General features: G+C 49.3%; 1 protein-coding gene across 4 annotated transcripts in view; it reads left to right on the forward strand.

Annotated features, from left to right (window-relative positions):
• CARMIL2 (capping protein regulator and myosin 1 linker 2) overlaps positions 1-12,489 on the forward strand; it is a 133,088-nt gene that overhangs the window by 15,435 nt on the left and 105,164 nt on the right. For all 4 annotated transcript variants that reach the window (XM_050922324.1, XM_050922322.1, XM_050922320.1 and 1 more), the window contains exons 6-8: positions 4,004-4,101; positions 5,063-5,133; positions 7,535-7,608. In XM_050922324.1, coding sequence (XP_050778281.1) covers positions 4,004-4,101; positions 5,063-5,133; positions 7,535-7,608 — 243 coding nt within the window. The remainder of the gene's footprint in view (positions 1-4,003; positions 4,102-5,062; positions 5,134-7,534; positions 7,609-12,489) is intronic.

Genomic DNA, 12,489 nt, shown 5'->3' on the forward strand with positions numbered 1-12,489 from the left:
TTGCCCCTTTAAGTACGCTGACCCCACTGTAAGTACACTGCTCTTTTAAGTAGATCAGGAAGTTGAGACAGCAGCTGCTGCCAGCAAGCTCCCTCGGTCCTGAGCCCTGTCCTGTTCCACCCCACTCTGTGGAGATGAGGTACAGGATCAGGGGGCAGGAGTGGGGGGACGGGGACACCCTGACATTAGCACCCCTCTTCCCTCCCCCCACGACCCGCACAGCAAGCAGGAGGTTTCTGGCAGCAGCATGTGGCAGCAGGGGAGGGACAGCTGAACTGCTGGTAACTGCTAGCCTGCTGGGCAGCTGCAGCACAGGGAACTTAGGGGAGCAGGGAGCTGATGGGGGGCTGCCGGTCCACCCTGGTTCCAAGCCCCCACCAGCTAGCTGCAACGGGCTGCTCTTCCTGCAAGCAGTGGACAAAGCAGGCTGACGTTAGAAGGGAGCATTGCACAACTTTAAACGAGCATGTTCCCTAACTGCTCAGCAACGTAACAACGTTAACCAGGATGATTTTAAGTGAGGAGTTACTGTACAGAATTTAAATTTGGGGCCAAATGTATGTATAAGCAGCAAAGAATCCTGTGGCACCTTATAGACTAACAGACGTTTTGGAGCATGAGCTTTCGTAGGTGAATACCCACTTCCTCAGATGCATGTAGTGGAAATTTCCAGGGGCAAGTATATATATGCTAGCAAGCAAGCTAGAGATAACGAGGTCAGTTCAATCAGGGAGGATGAGGCCCTGTTCTAGCAGTTGAGGTGTGAAAACCAAGAGAGGAGAAACTGGTTCTGTAGTTGGCAAGCCATTCACAGTCTTTGTTCAATCCTGAGCTGATGGTGTCAAATTTGCAGATGAACTGAAGCTCAGCAGTTTCTCTTTGAAGTCTGGTCCTGAAGTTTTTTTGCTACAGGATGGCCACCTTAAGGTCTGCTATAGTGTGGCCAGAGAGGTTGAAGTGCTCTCCTACAGGTTTTTGTATATTGCCATTCCTAATGTCTGATTTTGTGTCCATTTATCCTTTTCCGTAGAGACTGTCCAGTTTGGCCGATGTACACAGCAGAGGGGCATTGCTGGCATATGATGGCGTATATTACATTGGTGGATGTGCAGGTGAATGAACCGGTGATGGTGTGGCTGATCTGGTTAGGTCCTGTGATGGTGTCGCTGGTGTGGATATGTGGGCAGAGTTGGCATCGAGGTTTGTTGCATGGATTGGTTCCTGAGCTAGAGTTATTATGGTGCGGTGTGCAGTTACTGGTGAGAATATGTTTCAGGTTGGCAGGTTGTCTGTGGGCAAGGACTGGCCTGCCACCCAAGGCCTGTGAAAGTGTGGGATCATTGTCCAGGGTGGGTTGTAGATCCTTGATGATGCGTTGGAGGGGTTTTAGCTGGGGGCTGTATGTGATGGCCAGTGGAGTCCTGTTGGTTTCTTTCTTGGGTTTGTCTTGCAGTAGGAGGCTTCTGGGTACACGTCTGGCTCTGTTGATCTGTTTCCTTATTTCCTCGTGCGGGTATTGTAGTTTTGAGAATGCTTGGTGGAGATTTTGTAGGTGTTGGTCTCTGTCTGAGGGGTTAGAGCAGATGCGGTTGTACCTCAGTGCTTGGCTGTAGACAATGGATCGTGTGATGTGTCCGGGATGGAAGCTGGAGGCATGGAGGTAGGCATAGCGGTCGGTAGGTTTTCGATATAGGATGGTGGTAATGTGACCATCACTTATTTGCACCGTGGTGTCAAGAAAGTGGACCTCCCGTGTAGATTGGTCCAGGCTGAGGTTGATGGTGGGGTGGAAGCTGTTGAAATCGTGGTGGAATTTTTCCAGAGTCTCCTTCCCATGGGTCCAGATGATGAAGATGTCATCAATGTAGCGTAGGCAGAGAAGGGGCGTGAGTGGACGAGAGCTGAGGAAGCGTTGTTCCAGGTCGGCCATAAAGATATTGGCATATTGTGGGGCCATGCGGGTCCCCATAGCAGTGCCACTGATCTGGAGATATATATTGTCATCAAATTTGAAATAGTTGTCTGTAAGTATAAAGGCACAGAGCTCAGCAGCCAGTTGTGCTGTGGCATCATCAGGGATAGTGTTCCTGACAGCTTGTATTCCATCTGTGTGTGGGATGTTTGTGTAGAGAGTCTCTACATCCATGGTGGCTAGGATGGTGTTTTCTGGGAGGTGACCAATGCATTGTAGTTTCCTCAGGAAATCAGTGGTGTCACGGAGATAGCTGGGAGTGCTGGTGGCATAGGGTCTGAGTAGAGAGTCCATATATCCAGACGGTCCTTCAATGAGAGTGCCAATGCCCGAGATGATGGGGCGTCCAGGATTTCCGGGTTTGTGGATCTTGGGTAGTAGATAGAATAACCCCGGTCGGGGCTCTAAGGGTATGTTGACACCACGGTGCAAATAAGTGATGGTCACATTACCACCACCCTATATCGAAAACCTACCGACCGCTATGCCTACCTCCATGCCTCCAGCTTCCATCCCGGACACATCACACGATCCATTGTCTACAGCCAAGCACTGAGGTACAACCGCATCTGCTCTAACCCCTCAGACAGAGACCAACACTTACAAAATCTCCACCAAGCATTCTCAAAACTACAATACCCGCACGAGGAAATAAGGAAACAGATCAACAGAGCCAGACGTGTACCCAGAAGCCTCCTACTGCAAGACAAACCCAAGAAAGAAACCAACAGGACTCCACTGGCCATCACATACAGCCCCCAGCTAAAACCCCTCCAACGCATCATCAAGGATCTACAACCCACCCTGGACAATGATCCCACACTTTCACAGGCCTTGGGTGGCAGGCCAGTCCTTGCCCACAGACAACCTGCCAACCTGAAACATATTCTCACCAGTAACTGCACACCGCACCATAATAACTCTAGCTCAGGAACCAATCCATGCAACAAACCTCGATGCCAACTCTGCCCACATATCCACACCAGCGACACCATCACAGGACCTAACCAGATCAGCAACACCATCACTGGTTCATTCATCTGCACATCCACCAATGTAATATACGCTGTCATATGCCAGCAATGCCCCTCTGCTATGTACATCGGCCAAACTGGACAGTCTCTACGGAAAAGGATAAATGGACACAAATCAGACATTAGGAATGGCAATATACAAAAACCTGTAGGAGAGCACTTCAACCTCCCTGGCCACACTATAGCAGACCTTAAGGTGGCCATCCTGCAGCAAAAAAACTTCAGGACCAGACTTCAAAGAGAAACTGCTGAGCTTCAGTTCATCTGCAAATTTGACACCATCAGCTCAGGATTGAACAAAGACTGTGAATGGCTTGCCAACTACAGAACCAGTTTCTCCTCTCTTGGTTTTCACACCTCAACTGCTAGAACAGGGCCTCATCCTCCCTGATTGAACTGACCTCGTTATCTCTAGCTTGCTTGCTAGCATATATATACTTGCCCCTGGAAATTTCCACTACATGCATCTGAGGAAGTGGGTATTCACCCACGAAAGCTCATGCTCCAAAACGTCTGTTAGTCTATAAGGTGCCACAGGATTCTTTGCTGCTTTTACAGATCCAGACTAACACGGCTACCCCTCTGATAAATGTATGTATGTTACAATGTCCCTTTAATACAAAGGCAGTTGGGCTAGTGGATAGAGCTCTGGACTGGGTTCTATTCCTGGCTCCACCACTGGCCTGTTGGCTGACCTTGGGCAACTCACCTCACCTCTCTGTGCCTCAGTTTCCCCAACTGTAAAATAAGGATAATGATACGGCTCTCCCTTGTCAAATGCTTTGAGATCTGCTAATGGAAAAGTGCTAGATAAGAGCTAGGGATTATAAGAAAGAATACATAAAGGGTATGGATGGTTACAAAGTAAATTCATATGAAGAGTTCCTAATAGAGCGAGCTCGCCTGTTTCCAATCAATATAAGCCAATATGTAGTGTTGAGGATGTTTTCTTCCTACCACCCCATTTCTTTACTTAACCATGGGTTATTTTTCATAGAAAACTGCTCAAAAACTATCCCTCCAGTTTGTTCGAGAGAATTCAAAGAATAACAGACTCCCTGAAGGAAATGCTGCAGAATAACCAAGGACCGTGTGGTAATCAGACTTTGCTTTGTGAACATACATCACAGAAAAGTGAAAATACTGCAAAGAGCCCTCACACACCAAGTGGTGGGAGACTTAGCAGCTTGGGGTGGAGTTTTCAAGAGCTCTGGTTACTTCAATGGAAGCAGAGCTAGGACAATGTGAATTGCTTTCTGAAAAAACCCACCTTTGCTGTTCAGCAATTAACTTTCATCAGGAAGAAAATAAGTGGCAGCTAACACTGGTGCCCACAGCTGTTTGCACGTTAGGCATGGTGCATACCGCTGGCAGGAATCTGACCACTTGGAGTCGCTCTGGCCATTGTCATAAGCTGGGAAAAATATTTACATGACATTGGCACCAGTCCTGCAAACATTTCCATATGTATTGTATTCCCCTGAGTAGTCCTACTAAAGTCAGTTGCATGTCTGAGGCAGGGTTCCTGTGGAAAAAATAGTGTGTGACCGTGTAATTAAAGGTTATACCATGATTACACACAAGGGGGCATCATTAAGGTTGCCCATGCATTTCCTAACTCTTCCGGGCTTAGCTTTGCAATCTTTTTTATATATATTGCAATCTTTTTTCTATAATTTCAATAAGAAAAAGTTTTACGTGGAATTCTGTGATCAAAACATTCTGATTTAAATAAAAGCTCTTTTAGCCTGAGAAGTTTGTGTGTTACAAATAATGTCTTGGTCCAGTAAAAGAGGTTAGATAACTCAGTGAAAGAAGGAATCAAGATAAGTAATGAATGAGTCAGACAGTACCAAACAGAGGGGCACCCAATCCATGATTCAGCATTGCGCTGGGAGAAACAAGGGTTTAACTGGACTTTTCATTCTAGCCCTCTCTTTTCTGGATCCCAAACTGTATTCGTGTCTATCCTTCCCCAAATGTCCCTTTCTCTTTTTCTACATTTCCTCTATGAGCTGCTGCTAACGTTTCTGTCAATATCATCTTCCATTTGTAGGTGGGTTTTCGGAGACATATGCTGCTTTATGTGACTACAACGGCTTCACCTTCAGAGAGGAGATCCAGTGGGTAAGCTTGTATGGAAGCAATTTCAACAGGTCATTTTAAGCTCATAACATTAGGGGAGTTATCAGATGGATTTTGTACCTATCTGAAACAGTACCTGCTGTCTCTCCAGTTGGTTATAAGCCATCCTTTGGTGGGGTAGGGTTGAGGTGTGTGTGTTCCGTTTTTGGTTAATCTGGGCAAATTTTGCCCCCTTTGCTTGTAGTGGAGTGTGCTTGCATGGGGTTGTCAAGGAAATCTCAGCAGCAATACCAGTCACTAATAATCAGCATTGGAAATGACGTCTCACTGTTTGCACTGGAGATACACAGCTGGACAAAGGGAGCCAAGCAGAGGAAAATGCTGTATAACAGCACTTGAGAGGATCTCATGAAACCTCCTGAAAATAACTTCATATTAGGTGTGATGTGAGCTCTGTCCAGGGGATTGGGAACTGGCTGAAGAGCAGTAAATTCAGTGTAAGAAGCTGGGAGGAGGTGCCTAATGACATGGTGCTGAGATCCATGGGAGGCCATCTTTTTAGCATCTTCATTAACTGGCTGGACGCATGGTACCTTCACACCACTCGAGATGTTGCAAACAGCAGTGTGGAAAGAGTAATAATACAAAGGGCTCCAAAATCCAGGAAGGAAATAGGCAATTGAGATTGAAACCAAGAGAGATTTTTAACCGTTGAACAAACTATCCAGGGATATGGTGAACTCTCCATGTCTTGATGTCTTCAGTTCCAGGCTGGAAGAGATGCTTTAGTCCAACAGCAGGACTCAATACTGGGGTAGCTGGGTGTTACACAGGGGGTCCAAGTAGATGATCTAATGGTCCCTCCTGGCTGTATGCATCATAATAGTTCTGGGGGAGTATTACATGGGACAGATCCTCGTGGGCAGGGCAGTCCGTGGAAAGAGAGCTAGGCGTGATCAGGAAGAATCAGGTTAGACCCAGCTTTGTAAGGCAACATGTTGGGTTTAAAAGAACTGTGGCATAGCATTCAGGGCTGCGTGCTCTCCATCTGGGAGGGAGATGTCAGCCCTGCTCCGGACAGTCCTGGAAAGGCGGCCCATGCTTGCTGTGTCCATTTTCAGGCTCCTTTGGGCCATCCAGCTAGCGGCAAGCTGATGCTCAAGGAAATGAGAACAGATGAAAGGGTTGATCTGATGAGTGATTAAATGAACTCCGCCACAGGCGTGTATTTCATGACATGCTGACTAAAGGGGGAGAGGTTGCCAGCTGCAAGACTTTGGGGTGAAATTGAACAAAGGGAAACTGAGGCTGACTATGAGGGGAAAATGTCCCAGTGCTGTGAGATCAGTTGAAGTGTGGAGGAGCCGTCTCAGGCAGCAGTTAGCAGTGATGAGTCCTCAGGCTTGTGCTTCAGCCTCTCTTTTTTAGGAACTTCTTCAGAGACATCGCCTCCTCCTCCTTCCAGCCAGTCCAGGCAGCTTTCAGAGCAGCGATGCCCTGCGTGTCATGGGGACACGGCTGGGCCCAGTCCTTGGCAAGGCCATGTCCCTAAAATGAATCCCCCAGTCTCTGGGCATACTCCTGCCGTTCCCCTGCCCCAGCCCAGGAGGCTTATGGCACAGGCTAAGCCTCAGGCGGGCCTTGACGAGTTTTATGATGGTCAGTGTCTGAGGCCTTCCCTCTTTGTGGCCAAGGCCACACAGCTTCACACTCTGACATCAGGGCCTGTCCTGGGTCTCCCTCAGCTGCCAGATCTTCTCCCAGAGATCTCAGGCGCCCACAAAGAGAGGGGCCCAGCCTCGCAGAGGTCAGATGCCCTCCCGTTGGCCAGTTTGACACAGTTGGTCTGTGGCAGGTGCATCCTTCAGGCTGCAAGTGGCTGATCTGTGACTGTTTTATGTTGGAGGCGGGTGGGCGGGAACAGTGGGTGTATCAGCGGTGGGTTTCCCTTCCTTTGCTGTAACTTCTCACTGCTGGCTGCTTCCCCCCTCAGGAGGGTCAGTGGATGGTCTTGTCCCCTGCAGAGAGCTCTCTCTTCTCCCTGCTAATTCCTCTTCTCCTAGGAAGCTGAGCCAGTGAGTCAGCTGTACTGCGGGACCTCGGCTCGCTTGCTCTTAAATAGTCCCAGTTCGGTTCTCTCTCCCATGTTCCCATGAGTGTTCATTTCAGCTCTGGATGATGTGACTGTGGAGAGCTTGTGCAGCCCGGTTGATAGCTCTGCTGCTGCCCCTGAGCCTCCTCGGGTGAGGACTCCCCTCTCGGGAGGGGGGCTGGGCCAGCTTTCCAGGAGAAGGTCAGGAATGACCCGTGGTGTGATGTGTCTGGCAAACGCAGACCATTCAAAGCTGATGCTCAGCATGTGTCCTGATCAGCATGGTGCTGCGCTGTAATCCAGCCTTGCAGCACTTCTCTGGGCTAACACGCTGACTTGTCTATCTGTTAGGATGTGGACAATATCTACCACAGCCAAGACTGCCGAGAGTTCAACCTGTTGGACTTCGCTCACCTAGAGAGCAGGTGAATCGCTGCTGAAATCTGTGATCAAGATCATGCAAGATACAGATGAGTAGCAAAATATGCTGTACCTGTAGCTACCCTGAGAATACCATTGTACACAGTGGCCAGCGACCCTTTTAGCTAAATGGGCTGCAGAGCAGCATTTCCAATTGGATTTGAACAGTACTCTGAAAAGTGACTCTCTATAAAAATGGTCTTTTCTTACTCCCGGACCTGCTCCTCATGTATATTGGAGTCCGATCTGCTGGCGTTAGCGGCTGAGGGCTGGTCTACATGCAGACTGGCCTGGAAATAATGAAACGGGGTGTAATTCACCCCTTTGTATATTCGTGTGATTCTGTCGGTGCGCACTCAGATCAATCTGAATGTCTCTTACCTGGATTTAGTTTTGTCAGGGGGGCAAATAAGATTTAAAATTTGTTTTTTTTCCATTGACAAACTAAATCAAAGTAAGACCCTCTTCAGCTGAACTGAGAACATCCACGTGCATAATTGCTCCAAAAGAACAAAAGCTGTGAGTTACTCTGAGTTATTCTGGTGCCGGTTTGTTTGTAAACAAGCCCTAAGATAAGTGTTTATTGTTCTTTTTACTCTGGTTATCCCTACAGGGCCAGTCCAGCTATGAGAGAGTAGAAGTGTGAATGGGCATCAATTAATTTGCCAAGGTGCCTGTTAGATTTTCAAGCTGCAATTTAAGAAACTCTGTTTACTAATTTGATAAATGCTGTGGCTGATACGGGGATGGGACTGAATGAGGACAACTACTTTTCATAGTAATAAGAACTACTAGAGTAGCTCGTTCATTGGCAGGTCTCAAAGCGCTTTACAAAGAACTCAGGATCCTCATACTTCTTTTATCGATGGAGGAGTCACAGTCTCACAAGGTCACCCAGCAAGCCAATGGCCCAGCCAGGAATAAAACCCAGGTCTCCCAAGTCACAGTCCATTGCTCTACCCACTAGGAAACATTGCTTAGCATTGTACTTAGCTGAGTTCAGGGAGCACTCATTTGCTGATTTCATGTTAGGTTCCTTTCTGTGCTATTTTTGACAGTACTTTTCAAATCAGGACACTTGGTTGCTCTTAGCCCAATCAACAGGGTTTTTAATTCACCAAGAATCATGTGGGTCTGTAATCAGTAGGTTTATAGATCAAGTTGATGTACATCAAATATTTGAAGCCTGTACCATGTGCAAACTATACACGCACTCTAGTAAGTGATTAACACAGACCAGGGTCAGGGTCAGGTTCAGGGCCCAGCAGCGCATACAGGAACAATACAAATCACTAGTCTCTCCGTTTTTCTGCTACTTCTGTTGATATCCAGTAGATGGGGCAGCTATATAGCAGACTCCTTTGATCCTTTTGTTATCGGAGGCTTTTTATGTTTCATTCATCAAGGGTTGTATTACATAAGCAGGGGATGGTCCTGCTGTTGTGGGGAACTTTCCTGGCTTACACACTATCCTGGTGAAATGGGCTGGTGAAAGGATCCAAGTCCTCGCTCCCACTCCCTTTACCCAGAGGCTGCCTGACCTCAAGGGCTCCTCTTCCACTCTCTTGTGTGGCAGAGTCCTCATAACCCCAACACAGCTGGGCCCAGGGTTCCTGGGGGGCTCGAACCCCAACCTTGTTGTGGTCACTTAGGGCAGGGGCTTGGGTGACCCCACTCCAGCGGGCTCTCTCTGCACTGGACACTTCCCTGACCCACTGACCATGCCGTACAGTTCAAAGCAAATACAATTTATTAAACAACAATCAATTAAAAAAAATAAGGAAAAACTGGGAAAGGTTAAAGGAAAGCCCGGCACCCCGCTCTATGGCATGGGGGCGTCACAATCAGCCTCTCTGGAATGTAAGGGAAGTTCAGTCTGTTCCTCACACATCCCAGGCCCCTGCCCAGGCCCTGGCTGTGCTGCAGGGATGCTGGGGGTCGGACACTTGCTCTGGCGGTGGCCACACGCCCTCAGGCTCTAGGTGGCAGGACCCTTCCCCAGCGGTGAAAGTAAGCCGGTAAGGTCCGGTATCGTGTACTGGCAAGAGCCAGTGTGCCGTGCCGGACTGCACCGGCTTCCACGGCAGTGATTTAAAAGGCCCAGTGCTCCAGCCACTGCGGGGAGCCCCAGGCCCTTTAAATCCCTGCTGGAGCTTTGGCAGCTGGGCTCGGGCAGGGATTTAAAGAGTCCGATGCTCTGGCCGCTGCGGGGAGGCCTGGGCCCTTTAAATCCCCACCGGAGCTCTGGTAGCTGGGCTCCCGCGGTGATTTAAAAGGCCCGGAGCTCTGCGGCGGCTGGAGCCCCAGGCCCTTTAATTCGCCCCTGAGCCCTGGGGCTCCCAGCCACCTCCGCAGCTGGTAGCCCCGGGGTGATTTAAATCTTGAAAGGCCCTGCCTTTTCCGGTTGAGGCCACGCCTCTTCTAGTTGAGGCCAGGCCCCCGCTCAGGACTCCGGCGTACCCGTAAGTCCTTTAAGTTACTTTCACCCCTGCCTTCCCCCCAGCGTCAGCCCCCGCCCTGTCGCGGTTACAATCCCCCCAAAGTCTGCAAGGCCTCTTGGCTGGGGCGTCTCCCTGCGGTTGGCCTGCTGTCCCCCTCGTTTTCCCCAGCTGCTCACTGCACCTGGCTCTGGACTGCCCCAGCTCCAGCTCCATCCTGTCTCAGCACTGCTGCTGCTCTGCCTCCAGCTCCCTGGGCTGCTTCTCTGGCCCCCCGGCTCTGGTTGCTGCAGCTCTGCTCCCAGCACAGGTCTGCTCTATGGGCTGCTTCTGTGACTCTGCTCCCAGCACTGACCTGCTCCCTGGGTTGCTTTTCTGGTTCTCTCTGGCCGTTGCAGCTCTGCTCCCCAGCTCAGCCCGAGCTCCTGCTCTCTCCTTAGCTTGGCCCCACTCTGTCTGGGAGGAGAGGACCCCCACCCCCAGCCTCCCTCATTAGCCTGCCTGCCCTGTTAGTCAGGCTGACCTCTCCCCATTGTTCCTGGGGACTGCAAGTCTCAGGGTGCCGATTTCCCATTGACCCTTCCCCTTCCTTTTGGTACTGGGAGCTAGCAACCAAAACACCCCTGTCAAGGCTGATTCCCCACTCTGGCACTTCGAGTGCAGAAGGTGGGCGGGGGGGGGGGGGGGGGGCACAGGGATTCTAAAAATTAATACTGGCCACTTCAGGCTGGTATTAAACTCCCAAGGATACAGCTTCTTTCTGACCTTGGACGGGTAGTTGCTGCCACCACCCAAATGCAAAAAACCCCCTTTCACCCAGGAAGGAGCACTTGGGAATTCCTGCCTGTGGGGTACCCTGAAGCCCTTTCACCCCCCTCTGGGGAAGAGCTGAGAAAGAAAACAAAGGAAATCAGCTGTTGCCACCAGCTAATTAAACAATATGTGCACAAACCTCTTAGGACACAAAAATCCAACCCTGTTCTTAAAAAAAGGTAAATTTTATTAAAAACAAAAAGAAAGGAAATACATCTGGAACTTAGGCTTTTGCTAGATTTAAAAACCCACTTACAAAAATAAAACATCAAGAATAACCCTCTTGAGGCAGCTTAAAGGTTACAAGCAAAACAAAAGCATTTGGGGTTAGCATAGAGGAGTCCACAAGCCAATAAGAAATAAACAGAGATAAACCTACTCATGTCTTTCTAGACATTTTCTGATCTACTTACATATCGGGGATTTCAAATGAGGAGTTTTAGGTATAACCTGACGATTTCCATGGCTGATAAAAAGCTTTTTACAACATAGTCTCAGCCCTGTCTCTGCTCTGTCCTCTCTCGCCAGAGAACAACAACAGACAGACAAAAGGGGCATCTTGTTTCAATTTAAAAAATTCTAGCCCCCCCCATTGGCTCTTTTGGTCAGGCGCCCACTCCCTTCCTTTTACCTGGGAACTTGTTAAGCCTTTACAGGTAAAGCAAGCAGAGAACAGCCCCCAGAGGGATTCCACAGCTAACTGGCTGGCTGGGGGTCCACAAAAGGGAGCTCCCCCCCATTTATCACACCCCACTGAGTTTCAGGGCCACTCAGAGGATTCAGAGGGTCTGGGGCAGGGCTGGGTCTTTAGTAATTCAGCGGTGGGTCCCTCTCGGAGGGAAGGACCCACAGCCGAATTGCTGCCGCAGAATGAAGTGGCAGCGGTAGAGCAGCCTAAGTGCCGCTGATCGCGGCTCCCCTCCCCACCCCCCCGCCGCTTGCGCTGTTTGCACTCACCGGGCAGAGCTCCAAGGCTTTGGCAGCACTTCGGCGGTGGGTCCTTCACTTGCTCCGAGTCTTCCGCTGCCCTGAAGGACCCGCCGCCGAAGACCCGGAGCGGCTCGTGGGGACCCTGCAGGGCCCGAGGACTGGGGCAAATTGCCCCCCGCCCCCCGCCAGCCCTGCTAAGTTTTAGTAAGGGGACAACAGTCTGTTTACAATGAGTGTCTTGCCCAGAAAATTAATTGGAATGTCTCCCTTCCCTGCCCTGTTTTTTAGCAATTTCTTCCCACTGGTTAGCTGTATATACTTGCCTGTGTTCCTTTTCCTTTTCCTTCTTGTGCCATACAGTTCATGTCATCCGCAGAGTGCACCAGTCACTTTAGAAAGCAAAGCAATTCCTTCACAGTTCTTCTGGATTGAGTAGGTATGAGCTGTACCTTCTTTGCCTGTATCAGATACTTTTAATTTCCCATCCTTTAGGGCTGACAGCAGAAAGAGACATTATAGTAAAGGAACTGGACAGATTGTTTACCCAGAGAGCCATAGATCTGATTCATAAGGCGGACAAATACACACTTTTTAATCTTTCACATTTGTCTTTTTTGGCTGTCACTCCTAAAGGATGTGAAATTAAAGGTGTCTGATATATGCACCAATAGTATAGTTCTCTTATCCATGTATGAATGACTTCTT

The sequence above is a fragment of the Gopherus flavomarginatus genome, chromosome 14 (genome assembly GCF_025201925.1).
Source record: "Gopherus flavomarginatus isolate rGopFla2 chromosome 14, rGopFla2.mat.asm, whole genome shotgun sequence".
In the NCBI taxonomy this organism is placed as follows: domain Eukaryota; kingdom Metazoa; phylum Chordata; order Testudines; family Testudinidae; genus Gopherus; species Gopherus flavomarginatus.